General features: G+C 34.1%; 2 protein-coding genes and 1 pseudogene across 2 annotated transcripts; 1 reads left to right on the top strand and 2 right to left on the bottom strand.

The window, feature by feature from the left end:
* Positions 1 to 3,319: 3,319 nt before the first annotated feature.
* Positions 3,320 to 5,561, bottom strand: LOC120139653 (acetolactate synthase 2, chloroplastic-like). Its single transcript, XM_039154816.1, is given in 2 exon segments — positions 3,320 to 5,459; positions 5,462 to 5,561. Coding segments are annotated over 2 exon segments (1,965 nt in total). The 5' UTR covers positions 5,547 to 5,561; the 3' UTR covers positions 3,320 to 3,579.
* Positions 5,562 to 11,694: 6,133 nt separating this feature from the next.
* LOC120139625 (wall-associated receptor kinase-like 8) lies at positions 11,695 to 14,931 on the bottom strand. The gene is made up of 5 exons (XM_039154787.1): positions 14,157 to 14,931; positions 13,855 to 14,069; positions 13,283 to 13,691; positions 13,085 to 13,198; positions 11,695 to 12,896 (listed from the first exon to the last, which is right to left on the bottom strand). Exons 1-5 carry the CDS (start codon positions 14,872 to 14,874, stop codon positions 11,695 to 11,697), a joined length of 2,658 nt encoding a protein of 885 aa, XP_039010718.1. The 5' UTR covers positions 14,875 to 14,931.
* A 4,726-nt stretch (positions 14,932 to 19,657) lies between these two features.
* Positions 19,658 to 21,077, top strand: LOC120139623 (annotated as a pseudogene).
* The last annotated feature ends 1,004 nt before the right edge of the window (positions 21,078 to 22,081 follow it).

Here is a 22,081-nt window from a genome sequence, read left to right as displayed (position 1 = left end):
CAACAAACTAGTTGGACGAACACAAACTTGAACGCTACAGCCTTACAACATAAACTTTTTGTTAGATTGAAGCTGACTTTGGATTTCCTTGTGTGTTAAACATCAAATCAAGAGAACACACAGAACACACATTTTCTCATATGCAAACAAAAAGAGATGAACTATTGCCTGTTCTTCAACTAATGTAGGCAACTGATACCTAAATGTCTCTTTATGAAGCCGAGTTGAGCCTACAAGTCCACCTTGTTCTGAATATATTTTATGCTTTGAATCAACCAAATTCCCAAACGCACCATCTTCACGAAGTGAAATTAATGCCTTTTTCTGGTGAACAACGTCTTTGGACACCGATATCTGCAATGAATGACAGGCATTCAGGAATAGTTACACCAGAACTCACAGAATTACAACCATTTTGCAGGGTAGAATTATCGCGTCATTCTCAAGATTAGAATTCTTATGCTTCACCATGAGAAGATTTAGTGCACCATCTGATATATTTAACGTAGCATCACTGGTTAATGTCTCCCTTGGAGAATTAGTATTTGAATCAGAGTTATCAAAACATCCATCTTTGGCAGAGGATGCACCAGAAGAAAGTATGTCTTCTTGAACATCAGGAAGATCTTTAAATGAGGGCAGTCCTTGATGTCTTTCTAAGTGCTCTGACATATCACATATCTACAGCTTCAGCACATGTTGTCATTACAGTGGAGCCCTAGGCACACCATCTCCATTTGAATGATCAAGCTGCAATGCATTATGTTCTTTTACTGTCAAACTTGGTGGTAATCCAGAGTGAATACATCCGTCTGCTATTCCCCCATCATCTACATCAAACTGAAAGGAATTTAGCTGTTTTTAACCTTCGCCAAAGTGCCCAAGCCCATTACGGAAACTCTGAGACTAGCTATGGGACATGTTCTGGCATATAGAAACCTCACTCTTCAATTTCTCAACCCAGTCTGATGGGTTTGAATTTAAATCAACATAAAGGTTAATTCCCTCTTCTGCAAAAGTCACTATTGTTATCCATTTGTTAAAAAATGATTATTTTCCCTGTTAAATTGATGACGTGACAACATTAATAAAATTGTTAATGTATATTTTTACCCCTAAATTACTCCTAAACCATCAAATAGTTCCTTGAATAAATTTTTATATCTACATTGACAGCTCCTTGGACAACCCAACGCAACTCTAGATACCACCCCACGAAGCACAGAAATATTGGCTATCAGAATCAACGAAACTCTGGAAACTCAAATATGACACCATCAATGTGATCAATAAAAGGGCCCCATAGAAACATGGTGTTGGTCGAAGCGAAACAATGATGGAATTGACGTTCATATTGTGCCCTATGTTGATCTTAAACTTCCCCGGCGTCGACGAGAACAACTCCTCCTCAAGGACGGCATTGTTGTATTATTTTCAAATTAGAATTTCTTGTTTAGGTAAATTAGATTTAAAATCATTATTTAATGACGCATTTGATGTTTTAACAATAGCTTAGGGGTAAAAATTTATATTAACATTTTTATTAACGTTGCCACATTACCAGTTTAACAGGGATGACGATAAAATGATCATTTTGTTATAAATCGATAATGTTAGTGACTAATTTGTTACTTATCAAACTTCAGTAAGAGAAATAAAACCTTACTAAAACATTAGTGACCACTCGTGTAGTTTAAACAATGATCGAAGTTGCCGTTTTTGGTTATAACAAGGAAGTTGTAGAACTCACCTTGATCTTCATAAATCATAGCAAGGACGGCTAAAAAGAAATTATAAAAAAATAATTTATTTTTTATTCTTCCAAGAGCTTTGTGATATATAAATAGGGTTGCAAATTCTTATAATTAAGCAAAGCCAAGGCAATTAGCAGAAATCAAAGAGAGTTTGAGGGAAAATGGCAAAATCCAACAGCAAACTTTCAATGTATCTCAACTTCGTCCTTTTGATCTCTCTTCTTCTAATCATCAACATGGCAGAAAGTAGGTTTTTTCGATGTAAGTTTTCCGGTTTCGAGTTTCATTTAATTTATATATAAGATAAACGAATATCAATTAACATTATCATTCGAAATGAATTTATTCAGAGAAGAAATTAAAATTTTATTTAAGAATGAGTTCATTTGAAACGTTTAAGAGTCTTATAATAATCTCATTTGGTTTCTTTAAAATTTAAAAAAAAAATTGTGTCAAAGTATTTGGTTATGTAGTTTATAATAGGATTGTAAATGAGATGAGATATATCGCAAATTACTCGAGTTCGACTAGATCAAAGTTTGGTCAACATTTGATTTGAATGAATTTAAATCGAGTTCTTAATGAGCAGAAATAAGTTACTTGATACTCTACTCAGAAAGCTCGCGATCAATTAAAAAATAATTTTTAATTTTTAAATTTTTTAAATTAAGTTATTAATAATATTAACATTTAGTTATTTTTTTTAATAAAATACAATATAAATTTCTCTTGTAAATAAGGTTCAGTTCGAATTTGAGTTTGACCCTTCAATCGAACTAAGTCTGAGAATATTTTGACATCACATTTTTTCGAACTCGAGTCGAACTTGACAATTTAAGTTCGCGAGCTTTCGAGTCGAATCAAACTCAACTTTAACTTTTCGAATCAAGTCGAACTCAACAATACTGAAGCACGAATCAACTCGTTTAGAGCCTCTACTCACTTCAAACTAATGATGTTTTGCAGCTGGGGATGGGGAGGCCAAAATTTTGAAACCAACTTGTGTGTCGATTTACGGGCAACAAGAAGGAGATACTTGCTTTGGCATCTCTCAAGCATTCAATTTGACTATTGGTGCTTTCTTGCAACTCAATCCCAATCTTAACTGCGACAAAATCTTTGTGGGTGAATGGCTCTGCGTCCAAGGTTTGCCCTTCTAATTTCGTTTGGAAGGGAATTGAATTAAATTAGGTTTGAATTTCCAATAAAACGAGTAGGAATAAATTGTTGGTCATCAACATTCAACCATGGAACAAAACATGCTTCATGTTGATGTTCAACCTTGTTTGAATACATTACCATCTTGTTGCAAGTGGGTACTTTGAAATGTATCCAATTTATGATTTATGTGAAATGTCTTTTCCGATTCTTTTTTATCCATCCAATTATATTATTCGTATTTTTAAAATATATTTAGATCGAACCATCAAGTGGCTTCAATGATAAAAGGAAACGTTAATCTTTCTAGATGCTTTGAGTTCAAACAATGACTTTTGCAGCGTGTGTATTATCAAATATTTATGTATATATCTTTTGAAGCATTCATTGTTGTAAACATATTTCAACAGAAGTTCAGATTCTTCCATTACAGAACATTGTTCGACTAAAACACATACAACACTTGCATAAACCCATACAAAAACCTGCTTGATAGTTCTTTAAAGCACAGGAAAACTACTTATGGAGACCCAGGCAATTTTCTTTCACGTCATTCTTATGGAAATGAAACAGTTTGTGTTCCAGAAAACTGTGTCAGCATTTAGGAACTAAAGCTCTCATACACTACATGCATTACTCGAACAAAACATATCGATGCTTGTTGAAATTAATGCTGTGTTCTTCCATCACCCTCGGTGATCACATCTTTGAAAGCGCCTCCACTGGGGATCATAGGCAGGACATGTTCTTGATGTGGGACAATCACATCCAACAAGTAAGGTCCCGGAGTGTCCAACATTTTCTGAATTGCTGATTTGAGATCTTCTTTCTTCGTCACTCGGGCAGCTGGGATTCCGCATGCTTCGGCAAATTTCAACATATTAGGGAATATTTCAGACTCATTCGAGGGATCACCCAAGTATGTATGAGCCCTGTTTGCCTTGTAAAATCGGTCCTCCCATTGAACAACCATGCCCAGATGCTGATTATTCAACAATAATATCTTAATTGGAAGGTTATCCACACGGATAGTTGCCAACTCTTGCACATTCATGATAAAACTTCCATCACCATCGATGTCTACAACAACTGCACCAGGGTTTGCAACGGCAGCTCCAATTGCAGCAGGCAATCCAAACCCCATAGCCCCCAATCCTCCTGATGTTAACCATTGACGGGGCTTCCTGTACTTGTAAAACTGAGCAGCCCACATTTGATGCTGACCGACGCCAGTACTTATAATCGCATCCCCACCGGTTAATTCATCAAGAACCTGAATGGCATATTGAGGTGGAATAGCTTCACCAAAGGTCTTGTAACTCAATGGAAATTTCAACTTCTGCTCGCTTAACTCATGTCTCCAATCCGAAAAATCAAGATTCAGATTTGCTCCCCGGGTCTCCAAAATCTTATTAATCCCCTGCAATGCCAATTTCACATCAGAACACACCGACACATGAGGCTGCTTATTCTTCCCAATTTCAGCAGAATCAATGTCGATATGCACAATCTTGGCCCGGCTAGCAAAAGCCTCGAGTTTTCCAGTCACCCTATCATCAAATCTCACTCCAAAAGCTAGCAGCAAATCACTCTTATCCACAGCATAATTTGCATACACAGTTCCATGCATCCCAAGCATTTGTAAAGACAACTCATCTGAAATCGGAAACACCCCAAGACCCATCAAAGTACTTGCAACAGGTATCCCTGTAAGCTCAACAAACCTCTTCAACTCCTCACTAGAGTTCAAGCACCCACCACCAACATATAAAACTGGCTTCTTAGACTCGGAAACCAGCCTCACAATCTGTTCCAAATGAGACTCATTGGGACCCTTAGGCAACCTAGACAAATAACCAGGCAACCTAAGAGGCTGGTTCCATTTAGGAACGGCAAGTTGCTGTTGTATATCCTTAGGTACATCAACCAGAACAGGTCCAGGCCTGCCCGAGGTAGCTAAAAAGAAGGCCTCACTAACAATCCTAGGAATATCATCCACATCAAGAACAAGATAATTGTGCTTCGTAATAGACCTTGTTACCTCGACGATAGGAGTTTCTTGGAAAGCATCGGTGCCGATCATCCTACGAGGGACTTGACCAGTGATTGCCACGAGCGGAATGCTATCGAGCATTGCATCAGCGAGACCACTCACCAAGTTGGTTGCCCCAGGGCCAGACGTCGCAATGCAAACACCGGGAATGCCAGAGGAGCGCGCGTAACCCTCAGCGGCAAAGACCCCGCCTTGTTCATGTCGTGGAAGGACATTTCGAATTATTTTGGATCGGGTTAAAGCCTGGTGGACCTCCATTGAAGCTCCACCCGGGTAGGCGAACACGTCCTTAACCCCTTCACGTTCCAGGGCTTCCACGAGGATATCGGCGCCTTTCCGGGGCTCATCATCCGCATAACGGGAAATGAAATCATGGGAAGGAGCAGTTGTTTGGGGAACGGCGGCGGTGGTGGCGGCGTATCTAGGATTTGAGTTTGCATGAGAAAGGGAGAAGGAAACGTCGAGGTAACGGTAATGGGTTGTGGAGAAGGGAGAGTGGATTTGGAAACGGATATTGAAGATTTGAAGGAGGAAATTGACGGGGAATTAGCGAAACCGGTGTTCGCGGTGGCAGCCGCCATTGTTGATGAGAAGCTTGTGGCTAGGCGTTTGTTTAGTTGGTGACTGTAGAGCGAGAGAAGAAGCAACTTGTGACTGAGATTCCCTTTCAACTTTGGATTTTATATTGCAAAAAGGAAAATGTTTGGATTTTAGTACATCTATATTACCTTTTTACCCCTATAATTTTTAATATTAATGTTTATGAATTTTTTTAATAATTTATGCGATTATAAGGTAATTATTGTTTAAAATATTTTAGTTTAATGACGAAATATACATTACAGACGCAATTATTCATATAGAAAAATATTATTCTTTTTTATTAATGAGAGTACGAAATTATTTAATAGATTCAAATGATGTATTATAATTGAATTATGATAATAGGTATTTTATCATTATTCGATCATCTTTGTTTTATTTATTTTGTTTAATAGAACTTATTGAGTAATCTCCGATACCATATTAGCTTTACACAGTTAATAGCAAATTAACAAATGAATATTAATGTTATTTTTTTGTACTCTTTACAAAGTAACCAATACACGTTTATATAGCTGCATGCATGCAGCTAACTCTAATAACCCAACTAACAGCTAAGCAATCTAACCACTTAAGTTACTCAGCTAACACCACGTGTATAAGTTTGAATATTTATATTTATAGAGTTTGTGCGTTGTTAATACTTAAAAAATATTTTATTAATTAAATAACTCGTATTGGGGACTGCAAAGGTGAGCCCTCCCCGCTCAATTTGTTCCATTCGTAAATGTTAAGATTCGAATATATATCCTTACTTAAAGAGATCTAATGTCTCATCTCATTATCTTGATTAATAAGTAAAAAAAAGGCTAAATTCAATGAATAATTTATTTTAGTTGTGGAAATAATACATCCTTTTAATTTGAGTAATTTTAATTCCGTATTTTATGAGTTCAAATCAATATAATCATTAAATTTGGACCAAACCAATTATTGATAACCGTTTGAATAATTTAACGATACGATCATTTTTATTAATTTATTATTTTGTCATTACATTAACCGTCGACGGAATAATGAATTCAATTTTCACGTGATTATAAATCTATTTTTGAAAATGAATAATTAAATCAATATAATCATTAAATTTGGACCAAACCAATTATTGATAACCGTTTGAATAATTTAACGATACGATCATTTTTATTAATTTATTATTTTGTCATTACATTAACCGTCGACGGAATAATGAATTCAATTTTCACGTGATTATAAATCTATTTTTGAAAATGAATAATTAAAAATAAAATAGAATACTGAATACGGAGGTCATTTTCTTTGTCTTTAAACCCAATAGAGATGAAAAAAGAGAGGGGAAAATCTCAAAATAAATGAATTTCAGTCTCATTCTAATTTAAAATGATAAGAAAATAAAATATATGAGAGATGTAAATCACGTGTACAAAATTATATATTTATAATAAAATATTTTGTTTTCCCATTTTTTTTCTTACTTCATCAAATGTGAAAAAGAAAGAAAAACACTTTTTCTTTCATATTTCATACCAAACAAATTATCCAAGAAAATATACATCATCTAATTTTATATTCTTTTAACTGTTTTTTCTATTCTATTTTATCAAGTAAAACTTGTGCATAATGGTGTTGAAAAATAAAAGGATGAATAGATGAACGTGAAAAATTAAAAAACAAAACAAAACATAAATTTTATATGCTTAGTTAAAATGAAAAATGAGAGTAAAACAACGTCAAAATCGATATCATTTTTCATTTTATGATAAACTGCACATTTAGGAGCTAAATTATTATTTTCTTCTATTTTGGTATCTAAATTTTTATATTTTATTAAATCATATCTAATATTTACTTTTCATTTCGTTTTGGTACATGTCGTTAAAAAGTTAAAGAAACTTATGTACGTGGTAATTTTTTATGACTAAAGTAATAATTTAGATATTAAATATGTAGTCTTTTTCAAATATGAAAAAAAAATAAGTTAAATGTGTATATGTACATGATTATTTTCTTAAAAAATATAATTTTCTTTATCTTTCTTATAGGTTTTCAATTTTAGTAAGCAATAAAAGGAATAAATTGTGTTTTCTTCCCATTTCTCAATAAAACAAAAATATATATATTCTACCTTTATACTTTTAATTTTTGTTTTTTTACAAGCAAAGATTCTTGCTGACAATTGTAAAACGTACAAACACCCCATTTCTCAAATAATATAGCTTATAAATAGGTTTAAAAAAGATAAAAATAATAGTATAAACATGGCTATATGGGCATGGTATCCCCCCTGCGCAAGTGGGCACTTGTACTGATGTTGTTTGCTGTGCTCATGGAGGTGGCCTGAAAGAAAGAAAAAACAATACAAAAGGATAATCCAGGAGTAAGAGTCGGATTATCTGATTTCTACCGCTCATGGTCGGAAGGAACAAGATGGGAGCCTTCAATTTTATTAAAGATAGGAAGATCAAAAGAATTCAAGGATGGACAAAAAACCTGCTTTCGTTTGGAGGAAGAGAGGTGTTTCTTGGAAGCTAAACTTGGAGAGAAGGCTTCCTATGCTTGGTCTAGTATTTTTAAAGCAAAAGAAGCATTGCGTGAAGTACTTTTTTGGAGGGTGGGTCGTGGGTTTCTATGGGGATGCCAAAACGTTCTGTGATAGGTGGGGTGACTCAACCCCTATTTTCTTGTCGTCCTCTTTTCTCGATAATTCTGATTTCATGGTTGATGGGATGCCTAGGTGGAATGAAGGGAGGGTGAGGAAGATTTTGACCCGTGAGGATGCGAGTAAGGTTATTAGCACACTTATCTCCCCAACATTGGAGGATATAGAATGATCTGGTGCCACCACAACACAGGTTGTTACTCGGCTAAATCAGGCTATAACTGGTTTTTAATGAAGAAATCACACCTTGTAACCGAGGTAAAATCTCGAAACTTTTAACAAAGCTCTCTACTCCGCCCAAAATTAAAATCTTCGATTGGAGACTCCGTCACGATGCGCTAGCTTCCTACAGGGGAGAAATTGCTGAATGCTCGGTTGCGTGGTGGATCTGCCCTTTGTGTTCCATGGAGCTGGAATCGTCACTGCATGCGTTGAAAAATTGTCCTAAGACTCGATCACGCTGCTACTTTCTGACCTTGCGGCTTCGATTATCAATCGGCAGGGCACCTCTTGCAAGGAGTGGCTAGAATGGGTTGCCAACCACTTGGATAGAGACGAGTTCACTCGAATGCTTTTGCTGCTTTGGAACCTTTGGAATTGACAAAACAAGTGGGTGCACGATGGAAAGATGCAAGAGGACCGAGATGTGGTTGCTACAGCTTGGGGGTTAATGTCAGAATTTTCCGAAGCCAATTCTTGTGCAGGTGCCTTAAGTATTCCCACCGGTACCACCCGGACACGTTTGTGGAGTAGACCGACGCCCAGTATTATCAAGATCAATGTGGATGGGATATTTATTGCGAACTCCAATGAGGCAGCTATCGGGATTGTGGTGCGCAATCAACATGGTATGATAAAGGGAGTGTTAGCAGGCAAGATTGATCCACTACCCATCGCCGAATCTGTCGAAGCTTTGGCCTTCATTCATGGTGAATCGTATTGTGAATCGATGAAAGGACATTTCAACCATCAGATTGATGCTCAACAATGCTCACGAGATCATCTCTAACAACCTAGGCTTCAATATTCTCTATATTAACTGTGACGCTAATAGGGTTGCTCACTATTTGGCTCATTGGGCGTTATCGAGAACCAATCCGTTTTAGTTTTATTACGATGAACCCAAATGAATTAAAAACGTTGTAATACTTCGAGCCATTGGAATCTAAATGAAAACATTTTTTTCCTAAAACAAACAAACAAACAGGCATGAAATAATGGTAATGATAAAATTATTCAATAATAAGAATAATCTTATTTTAGAAGGGTTTAAATACTTTTTTTTAACTTTTCTTATTTCCTTTCTTCTTCTTCTTTTCTCTTTGTCTTCTCTTTAGAAACATAAATTAGTCGTTCTCGCCTGTCACCGATTTCATGGGCGAACTTTCGTGGAGTTAAGAGTAGCATTGGTCCCCGCCAATTATTTTTTAAGTATTAATTAATATTGAAAAAAATTAAAAAATAAATAAAGAAAAATTTATCAAGTCCCTCAATTAAAAAATTGTATTTATGAAAAATAAAAAGTGTTTTAACCTCACTTTAATAAATTACTAGTTACGCCCCTTACAGATTTGTTGTCATAAGTGGTCAGAAGTTACCAAAATATATCGAGCACTTCATCTGGATGAGCTCGGCTCTAGGGACGGTTTAATCGGCAAATGCCTCGAGTGGCGTAGATCGAGTAAAGAATCTCTGGACTTCCTTTCGTTAATTTCCCTACTCTATTGATGGATCGTCTCCACTTCTAATTATGTTTCCATTCACGATGCTACCTCGTCTCACACCCTTTGAATTGCCAAAAAAAAAATTCAATCTCCGGTGGTATTAGCAACAGAACGATATGTTTTCTATTTATTTCCTTTTCCTCATTTTTAATCACTAATTTTTCTTTGCAACCTTTGACTCTAGTTTCTTTCTTCAAATTTTCGTTTATTCTCTTTGTGGTTTAAATAAGAGTTATCACCTGTTGACATAGATATTATACAATGATAGACAAATTTAATAAAAAAATATATTTAAAATGAAAGAAGAATCGAAGAAACAGCCAAATCACAAATCAACCAATCAAGTTACATAGTTAAAAACCAAAATAATATCATTTTAGTTTTTGGCCTTTTTGGTTGAACTTTGAAAATCTGAATTTGTCTCTCAAATAGGAAATCCGAGTAAAAAATTCTAGTTGACTTGAATTTACTATTTAACCAATTAACATTTCTAATTTTTTTATTTTACTTTCCTTATTAATTTAAATTACTCAAGCAAAAATGACATAAATCATAACATTTCAGTGTCTTTCCTTAACTCTTTTTTATTACAAATTATTTATCCAAAGAATATATTTAAAAAAATGAAATTAAATTCTCACAACTTGAACAATTCGCGTGAAATAAGTGAAGACAGACGTTTATGAAGCATTCGGCATTAGGCCAACTGTGATAAATTATACGTTACGCAGGAATACGTTACATTTTGTTGTTGGCTTCGTTGTGCTTAGATACGTTACATAGCAGGGCACACGTTTTTCTCCGTTTTGAAGGCAACCTTACGAGCAAAAGAGGGAAACAAAGTATAGCAGACGTCATAGACATGGCGATTTGTGTCCTTTTTTTTGTTTTAAAATTTTCATTTTTATGAAATTATTCGGTGACATCAGTGGTTAAAGAGAATGTTGTTCTCTCTAGAAGTTTTATATTCGATCAACTGTGTTTGTCAAGGATGGATCGACAAATTAATATATATTTTAGATTTATTTTTTATTTTTAGTTGATAATTTATTTTCACCCCCTAGAATTTTAGAGGTTCTCCCCCTCCGAAAATTTTAGAAGCTTGTCCACCCTAGCATTAGATCTTGCTTCCTTCTCTGGTTTCTACAATGTGTGTGCGTTATCAATGGTAACGTCAAATAAAACTAACGAAAGGTAACGTCAGAGACCTTACTGAAAACAAACTAAAAGTTCAATGACTGTATTGCAAGTTTTAAAAATTGGGTGACCAAAATGCAAGTGCCCTAAAAGTTCGGATACTATTTATATACTTTACCCTAAAATAAATTGTAATATAAATATATATATATATATATATATATATATATATGCACACATATATGAATCAAAACGTTTTTGATAGTGATATTAATAACAGCAAGTTGCAGATAACGTACTCTATTGTTATTATTGTTTGCAAATTCAGTTTGTAGGTTAATGTTTGCAGGTTACCTGACAAATGCACGAGACAAGTTTGAGATCAGACGGTGTTACAGGAAATCTGGTAAGCTTGGGTGAAAAATAATGTTCAGTTTTATTAATATCTTCCTTCACTCTCTTGGACTTTTCTTATCTTAATCAATTAATACTCAAACAAGGGGTAAGTCGATAGAAAGAACATCAAGAAACAGATGATTTAAAAGATCGATGATCTAAAGCAAACATGAAGATATACTACATATAGAGTACAAAATAAAAGAAAAACATTTAAAAAATGGTTGGAAACTAGAAAGATGCATTTAATGCTAAAGTTGCACTGTCAGTTGTAATTGACCTAGAAGATGAGCAGGATGTATTCATGTCCCAGGATTCGATTATGTCATCTGTTTCAGATTCTTCATCCCCACTCTCTTCAATATCATAACCCTGTTCTGACGATTTTATCAACTCTAGCTCCATTGCTACTTGTTTCATTGTTGGTCTTTTCTTTCCATTAAGATTTAAGCATCTTTTTGCTAGCTTAGCCACTGCTATAATCTCTCTTTCCGGGCCATTATTTACTACCATTGCATCGAGAATGTCAAATAAAGAATTCTCCTGCATTGAATTGAGAAAAAATGATACCAAGCTTCTTACTTCCTCTGATTGTTGTGAGGAGATTGGCTTTTGTCCCGTTAAAAGTTCAACAAGAACAACTCCGAAACTGTAAACATCGCTCTTCTCCGTAAACTGGCTTGATTGAAAATACTCCGGATCCATGTATCCAAAAGTTCCCTGCACCCGAGTAGTTAAATGAGTTTGTTCAAGTGCAACTGATCTCGAAATTCCAAAATCCGACACTTTTGCCCTGTATTTATCATCCAAAAGTATGTTGCTAGATTTGATGTCACGGTGATAAATAGGAAGAGAAGCAGCTGAATGCAGATAGAATAAAGCATTTGCTATTTCAATTGCAATCCGTAAGCGCATCTCCCACGTCAACGGAAAGTCTTCATTTTGGCATTGAATGAGATCATAGAGTGTTCCATTTGGGATGAACTCATACACCAGCAAAGGGACCTGAGCCTCTAAACAACATCCTAACAACTTAACAACATTTCTATGGTTAACTTGACACAAAATTATCACCTCATTAATGAACTGTTCAACCTTATTTACATTAAACTTCTTCCCTTCCATCAGTTTGGACTTCTTGATAGCCACAATACTTCCATCCGTAAGCATTCCTTTGTAAACAGTTCCTTGGCCTCCTTGACCAAGGATTCGGTTCTCGTTATAATAATCCGTAGCCTTTTCCATCTCCTTTGAAGTAAACAACTTTAATTTTTCAACATTACCTTTGCTGTTAGACAAATGTTGTTGGAGTAACAGACCTCCATTCCTTTTGAAGTATTTCCGCTTCAGCTTAAAATTTTGTCTTCTTTTGAGGACACTGAACGCTCTCCATATTCCAAGGAGCATAAATATTGTCCCAATTGTAGTGCAACCTATATGAAACACAATTCTATCAAGATAAATTAAGCAACTAATCAAATGAAATTAATGAAAAAATTATTAATAACTAGTACTGCATTAAACTCGTACCTATAATGATGGCCAAGTTTCGAATCTTTTTTTGACGACACTGGTGGACTAAACGTTGATGGTGTGATATTTTTGGGCTCGCACCTCTCACTCATTCTGTTGTAATCAAATTCTGGGGGGCAAGACTCAGATGAACAATAGTTGTCAGGAGTATTCACACAAAGCATATGGCAGAACCTATATTTAGAACTCCCACATTTCGCATCTGTCATCCATGTAAAAATGTTATTTTCATACAAGTTTAACAGAAAAAAAAGTAGGCATGTAATATGGATAAATTGATTAGTACCTAGGCATACATCCCAAGACAGAGCACCGTAACGGGCTATGCCGCACACACAGAGATAAGTAGGGCTCAACTTTTGCCAGCAATATTGACTATTGGGGCTACAACGAATGTTAAAGCCTTCTTTCAACTGGCACAACCCCGACATGGGTGTACCCCATCGCAGTGTTGCATTAACATGCGTCAATTCAAGGCGATCCGGGTTTGACATCCAGTCTATGATGACGTGTTTATCAACCACAGAAGCAAATCCGCATGATCCTTTACTGCTATTACTGGAATCAAGCCTAGTCATATTTGCAGAAAAAAGAATTGAGACCAGGAGGAATATGTATATAACAGAAACTAGTAACACCAGAGTCCTCTTTACTAGTTCTACAGCTCGGTTGCAAACAGCCACCAATAGGATGATCTGTGTGATAATAAAAAAGAGTAGCCAAATTACCGCAACCTGGTGACCAGAATATGTTATCGGCCACTGAGAAGTAAAATGGGGTCTTTGTTAAGTTGACACTGTTCCCATTGACATGGTTTTTGTTTTTGCCACAGTTGAAATATGTTATTGGATAGTTGACCTTAACAGTTCCTTCCAAAAATGAAACCTCGAGTAGTTCCAGATTGATGCTATGTATGTAAGGCACCGTCTTATTGTTGATTTCACTGCAAGTTACTCTAAATTGGTCATCTATGTAATCTCCATGCTCAATCCCAAAAGGATACCCAACAGCCCCACATGTTTTTTTAGCGTTAGACTTGAGAGGTGCCGTGCCAGGTCCTTGGCATAACGGGGCTGCTTAGCAGGAACAAGTAAATTGCAACAAGTTAAGAAGCATTAAAATCCAACTCATATACATATGTAAATTGAGTTTAGACTGACCTTCCAGATCACAATCGAAGTTATTAATCCACTCAAGCGTTGCAGCAACATGCGTGGTGTTGATATCGATATCACTGGGAAACTGGAAATCATATTCATATGAATACTGCACTGGGTCAAACAGGAACGCGGAAGTGCATTTCTTGCTGTCCCCTTCACCAGTAGCATTAGCATAGAGGGGTGTCAAGTTGACAGTATAGGAAGTGAGATCTTCGATTGTGACAAAGCAGCCAGATATAGAATCCCCATCGATGCACATTTTTTGCAAGCAGCCGGCAACAGGATCAGTTCGGTTACCAAAAACAGTAGCCAAATTCCCGCAACCTACTGAGCCGAAAAAATCATAAGAACCTGAGAAGAAAAAGGGACTGTCTTTTAGATTGACACTCGTACTAGCGCCATTTCTATTGGGACAATCAACGTATGTCACTGGATTATTCACAACAACGGATTCCGATGAAACACTAAGTATCTCCAGCTTGAGGCGATGGAGGTAAGGCTTGTGCCCATTGCCGGTCTGGTTGCAAGTAACTTGAAACCAAGAATTCGTATAACAGCCAGTTTCTATTCCGAATGGGAGTGAAATATTAACATTCCCACATACTTCTTGCCCACAAACAGGCTTGCTTGCAGGTTCTTGTGATTTTGCTGCCTGTAATATTGGGAAAAACATGAGTATGGGTAGCAGGACCGAGTAAAATACAGAATGGAAATCCATTTGGCTTGCTAATTTGTTTGGGAAAAATGAAGATTCAGATTGGGTTTTTATTGTTTAACAAGTCATTATCAGGTTAAAATTGGTAATGAAATTTCCCGGTTATTGCCTTCCAATTATATATATATATATATTAAAGAATGATATATTCATCACATGGCAATGGCATGAATGCTTCTCAAAATTTTAATTAAGAATGGGAGTAGTTATAAAAGTCCTCAGTCCACCAAAGTTGAACATTTGAGTCATTATTAATTAAACAATGGTTCCAAAATATATTATTGTTGATGTGAACATGTTATCTCATCACTTATTAACAGTTCACTCTTTATAGTTTGGACAGAGAGTCACAATCAGTTGAGATTTAATCATTAACTGGTGTTTCTCTGCGAGAGAGACAAACACATGAGGAAGAATATAAGAATAAGAGAAAAAGAAGTGAAGAGGATCTCCTCTCAATCGTGGCTGAAAGGTATAAATAGTGACTTTAGTTGATGGTGTCGGACATAGGGTTATTATGGCTACTCACAGATTAACATACTAAATAGATATGATCGTTAGATCTTAGATTTCGTTTTGAAAAGTAATATTTTCGATTTCAACTTAAAATATTAAATTGTACAACTTAAAAAGTTAAATTTTGATAAGATTTTTTATTGCAATAAATTTATGTTATTTTTATTCTTAAATTAACAAGTTATATTTTAGACTCTCTTGGAAAATATTATTGATTTGCATATGAAGAGTATGATTAACTTGGTTCACATAAAATACTGTAGATAATTCAAAGGATAAATTATACGTTTAGTACTTAAACTATTACTTTTGTTCTGTTTTGATATCTAAACTTTATTTTTTTTTTCAAAATCATTCACAATGTTTAGTGTAGGTTTTATTTTGGTACCTCGCCATTAAAAACTTAACGAAATTGTGCATTTTTATGGGTAACCTACATCATTCACCATTCAATTATCTTTTCACTCCTATTTTGGTCACTAAAGTTTAAAAATTTCAGTTTAACTACTCAACTTTCAAATTGCTCCTATTTTAATCACTCTAATTTATTTTATTAATAATTTTTGTGACATGATATTTTTAATTTTTTGTTAATATATAATTAAAATAAAAAAACTAAATTTGAAAATTAGAGTGATTAAACTAGGAGTACTTTGAAAGTTAAGTGATTAAATTAAAAAAATAATATTTAGTGACCAAATATTGAGTAAAAAGATAGTTTAGTGATGAATGATGTAATTTGCCCATAAAAAATATCACGTACAAGAGTTCCGTTAAGTTTCTAATGGTGAGATATCAAAATGAAACAAAAAGGAAAATGTTAGGTATGATTCTATTTTAAAAAACTAACTTTAGCCAAATGAGACAAAAAATAGTTTAGGCACTAAACGTTTAATTTACCCTAATTCAAACAAGTAAAAACACATATTAGATTAAAGGGTAAACTGTGCATTTAATACCTAAATTATCAATTTTGATCCGTTTTAGTGCCTAAACTTTAAAAAAAATCAAAAGTACACCTAGAGTTTAGTTTTTGTTTCATTTTAGTACTCCCACCGTTAAGTTTAAAAAAAATAAAAGTCTAGGTACCAAAACACGTTTAGTACCTGAATCATACTTAAATTGTGAAAAAAAAATTAAAAATTTAGGTACTAAAACGGATCAAAACTGATACTTTAGGTACTAAATATGTTAAGTTTTTAACGAAAGGGTATTAAAATAAAACAAAAAGTAAAGTTTAGGTATGATTTTGATTTTTTTTTTAAAAATTTGTATTAAAATAATTAAAAGTAATAGTTTATATACTAAATATTTAATTTACCCTAAATTAAAATTGTGGGCGGACAACTATCAATTCAGCTGTATCTGTCTACACTATATTTTATATTTATCATGTGTTAGCTTTTGATTTTAAAAAGCAAAAGTGTTTATATATTAAAAAGTTTGTAATATTTTAATGTTATCTTTTTTTTCCCCGATAACCTTTAAGACATGTGATTAAAGGTTTAAAGTTAACATATTTCTTCTCTCTGTTGTAAATTCAATATCTATTAAAAACATTTTTTTTCTTCTCTTTTCCTTATTAGTAATTGCTCAGAAAAGAAATGACAATTTTTTTAGGAGAGATATGTCACATTAGACACGATTTTTGGGATGTATTTTTGACAGGAAACATTTTTTTACTTATGTGACAGATGATTGATCAAATCTGTCAAAGGTTGAAACACCATGACGGGAAAAAAAATGGTTCCAAATATAATAAAAAATCATTGAATTATATATATATATATATATAAGAAATATACACAATACGTATCAAAGATACATGTTTATACGAGCATAAAAAATGAAAGTACTACACGTGTGTAAGTCTTCTCTTCAATCAGTTAATGATTACATACTTAAAATATTAATACTTAAACCCTTAAAAAAATTAATATCTAAATAATATGAGATTTAAAGTTGTTGATCAAAGGCAGGTTTTGAAGTTGATTAGATAGATGTCATAATGATTAGGGTGTATAAATTCAGATATCAATTTCAATTCGATATGAAATTTTGAATATTTGAATTTTTGAATAGTTAAAATAACGATTTGTATCTGATCTGAAAAATTCGATCCGGATCTTAATGTAAAATTTAATTTGACAAAAAAATAGTTTTAAATTTTATATTTTCTGGCTTTATGTGACTTATTCGATACTTATATTATATTTTTATATATATTTAATTATTTACACATAATAAATAATTAAATATCTTAATTTTTATTGGGTTAAAACTTTAATGGGTTAGTGAGTTATTCATTTATTGGGCTAAATTTTATATAAAATCTAAAGGCTTGTTTTTTTTGGATTTTTGGATAATCCGAAATTAGAATTTATCTAATTCGCATCCATCTGATTATCCGAATTTTTTGAATATTCGATCCGAATTATCTAAAAATCAAAAAATGGATCGGATATCAAATCATCGGATCAATGAATCAGATCTTTTTACACACCCCTAAGTATGACGGTTAAAGAAAATTTTGGATACTCAATTTTCTTTCTTAGTTGTTACCTTCTAAAATACTTGGGGTCTAAGTATTTAAAACTTCCTGTAACTATCTTTCTGAATTAGATATGATCAAGTTCTTGACATATATCTTTAACAGTTTAAAATCAATAATTTAGTCATGAAGTCCTCAAATCTCAAATGGATTAGATATTTATTTTTCGAGTGTTTAAACATGACTTTCTAAACATGCACTCGTTAAATGAATAAAGCTAAGGTCTATATACACATGTCATCGTTACCGCCAGATTTATGTTTGTCTAAACACGTGTCAAAATATATTGTGTGCATTTCTTTTTTAACCCAACTCTTATAATGTTTATATTTTTGCCATTTTTCTTTCATTTTTAGTTGTTATTTTTATATGTTCTCGCAATTGTACTGCCACAAAAATAAAGATGCAACCTATAAGATGGGTATAAAGTAAGGCGATTTGTCTTACGTAATATAAAAGGATGCGAATTTTAAAAAAATAATATGATATTTGAATTAATTTAAAATTTAATTCTGTAGAGCACTATTTAGGTAAATAGGCCTACTATATTTTAAATTAGATCTTAACTTTTTGTAGTGTAATTGTGTTCTATTTAAAACTATTTAATCAGTTCAACGAGAAAGAATCTGAAGAGGAATCCCAGGAACAAGGGTGTAATTGTGTTATATTTTAAACATAGGGGGAAATTATTTAAAACGTTATCGGGTAGTCTTTAAAGGTTAAATATAGGGAAAAATTACAAATCTCGATCATGGATCTCGAGATGCATACATAAGGATTTAAAATTAAAATTTTATTTTAAATTTTTTCTTAAAATAGGTCATATGTCTACTTGAATTTGTTTATGGATAATAATTTAACATGAAATTGACAGATTCTGATTTAATAAGGTCGGATATTTTTAAAAGTTTGAGTTTGGGCCATATTCGAGTTGGATTTTATATATGATGAGGTTGGGTTAATTCGGGTGGAGGGTGAAAATATTTTGTCTGACTCGAAGATAATAGTGTAATTTACATATAAATTTTATAGATAATTCTTATAATACCCCTCTTTATAGTTTTCTTAATTAAGTCCTAATTTTATGTCGGATTGGATCGGACCAGATTAATTTTATACTCTAAAATTCCGAGTTAGATTGACTTCGGATAGAAGAAATGTGATATTCGGCTCGGGTCAGACCGGGTGAAGGATATACATTTTTTGAGTAGGGTGGAGGATCTTCATTTTAAATCCTATAAATTATATCATAATCTCCAAACCCCGTAATTTTTGTTCGCTAACTTTTCAAATGAAGGTAATTTTGTCTATTTTGATATTAATTTCAGCTTTACATTTTACAATTGTTTCAGTTTGATCCATGTATGTTGTTTAATTTGTAATTTCATGTTTGTTCAATTTAATCCAAAATTAACACATAATTATTTCTATTTTTTGTAATTTACTCCAAATCCCATATATCACACCATAAACTTAATTTCAAGCCCTATAAATTATATCATAATCTCTAAACCTTATAAACTTTTATTCACCAATTTTGTAACCGAATGGAATTTAATATGTTTTCATATTAATTTTAGGGTAATCTATGTCAAATACCACTCATCTTTACGCTCGGGATCGAACATGACACTGACGTTTCAATTTTGCCAATTTTAGCACGGACGTTTATGTTTCACTTCAATTTTGCCACTCCGTCGTTAATCCGTTGACGGCACGATGACATGGCACACCAATGTAATGGCGACGATGACATGAACGACTTTTTCAAAGTTATTTAGTCCACGTAGCATATGTATTAACTTAGAAAGTTGGAGATTCGCCACCACAAAACTCCCATTTCTTCACCACCATAAAACTCTCCCTCACTCTGTCGTCCACTGTGCACGGTATCATTCGCTGCAAGAAGCTCGACAACCTCGATGGCGATTCACTCTCCGATGACGAAAATCTTATAGCGTACCTTCTTGTCTTCTTAATTTTCTTTAGTTTCTTCTTGCTTTGCCTCGTAGGCTTTGTTTCCAGTATAATTTTTAAGTTGGTGTTGAACATCTCTGAGGGGGAATCAATGGAGAAGCTCCTCGAAGATGAAACAAGGGTTTGTCTACCCACAGAACAAAATCGAAGTTGAGTGGACACTTCTCTGGAAAGCATATTGTATTTACCCCCAGCATCTCTTCGCTGGGTAGGAGATCGAACGGTGTCCTTGTAAAGGCATCTTTAAAACCTAAACAACATGAAGGAAGAAGGGAATTCTTATGGTCGTTACTTGGAAGTGTTGGAATTGGAGTTTCGACTTTACTAGGAAATGAGAAAGCGAATGCCAATGAACAAGGGGTTTATTCCTCGAGAATGTCCTACTCTAGTTTTTTGGAGTATTTGGACAAGGACAAGGTTAAAAAGTGGATTTGTATGAAAATGGCACGATATCTATCGTGGAGGCTGTCTCTCCTGAGTTGGGAAACCGTGTTCACCGAGTCCGTGTGCAGCTTCCAGGATTCAGCCAAGAGCTTCTTCAGAAGTATAGGGAAAAGAACATTGACATTGCTACCCATAATGCTCAAGAAGAATCTGGTTCACTGTTGTTTAACATGATTGGAAATCTCGCATTCCCACTAATCTTGATTGGAGGGTTGTTCCTTCTTTCGAGGAGATCATCTGAAGGAATGGGTGGACCGGGTGGTCCTGGCTTCCCCCTTGCCTTTGGTCAATCTTAATCAAAGTTTCAGATGGAGCCTAACAATGGCGTGACATTTGATGATGTTGCTGGAGTTGATGAAGCGAAGCAGGACTTCATGGAGGTTGATGAGTTCTTGAAGAAGCTAGAGAGGTTTACTGTAGTCGGGGCTCGCATCCATAAAGGTGTTCTTCTCATTGGCCCTCTTGGAACCGGAAAGACTCTTCTCGCCAAGGCAATTGCTGGTGAAGCTGGTGTGCCATTCTTCTCCATTTCAGGTTCAGAGTTTGTTGAAATGTTTGTTGGTGTCGGTGCCTCTCGAGTTCGTGATTTTTCAAGAAGGCCAAGGAGAATTCCCCATGTATTGTATTTGTGGATGAAATTGATGTTGTTGGTAGACAAAGAGGAATTGGTATCGGTAGAGGGAATGATGAGAGGGATCTAGAACTTGTAAGAACATAATATTGTCGATATTGTCTAGGATATTGTTCCTTATCGAGAACTCGACGAGAGATATTGAAAACGTTGATGGGACTTGGCCGAATACGTTGTTATCTCTAGTGTCGAGAAAGTAAAGCTTTCTGAGTGAACCCATATCAGGAAACTCACTGGAAATATAGTTTCGTTGGATTTCAAGTCGTTTCAAGCGTGTTAGGTTGTTAAAGCTTGAAGGAATTGGTCCATTTTTTAGAAAACATAACAGAAAAATATAATGTAGTTCAATGGTTAAGCATTTAGTTTAATTTTAAGGGGTTTGGGGTTTAAATCCTCTAGTTGCATAATATTTTAATAATTTTTTCAAGCCAAACGACATCGTTTTGTCTTTATTGAGCATCAAAATAGTTGTGTTGAAACGACGTCGTTTTGGTAAGGCATCCACGTCATCACCGTCATGGCCCGTCCATGCCATGTCATCGTGCCGTTAACAGATTAACGGCGAAGTGGTAAAATTGAAGTGAAACATAAACGTCCGTGCTAAAATTGACAAAATTGAAACGTCAATGACATTTTCGATCCTGAGCATAAAGATGAGTGGTATTTGACATAGATTACCCTTAATTTTAACTTTACATTTTATAATATTTTCAATTTGATCCATGTGTTGTTTAATTTATTCGAATTCTATTTGTAACTTATTCAATTTAATCCTTAAAATTATATTTTTATACAAAATTTACCCATAATTATTCTTGTTTTTATAATTTACTTCAAACCTTATACAATTTCAAATTACAATTAGACGATCGTAAAAGACAAAAAAAATCAATCGAAAATGATCTAACTTGAATTAACTTGATATCTAACTAATTTAGTCTCGAACCACTTTGACCTGAACTGATATTGATCCAACCTAAAATTAACACAACTCAAATCTAAGCTGAATCTATTTAAAATCAACTTGAAAATGACCTAAACTCGAGTTGACTCAGATCCAACCTGATCTGAGTCAAATAATTGAATTGATC

The sequence above is a fragment of the Hibiscus syriacus genome, unplaced genomic scaffold (genome assembly GCF_006381635.1).
Source record: "Hibiscus syriacus cultivar Baekdansim isolate YM2019G1 unplaced genomic scaffold, ASM638163v2 tig00110764_pilon, whole genome shotgun sequence".
In the NCBI taxonomy this organism is placed as follows: domain Eukaryota; kingdom Viridiplantae; phylum Streptophyta; class Magnoliopsida; order Malvales; family Malvaceae; genus Hibiscus; species Hibiscus syriacus.
Note: the sequence above shows the minus strand (reverse complement) of the source record. Positions and strands in the feature narration are given on the sequence as shown.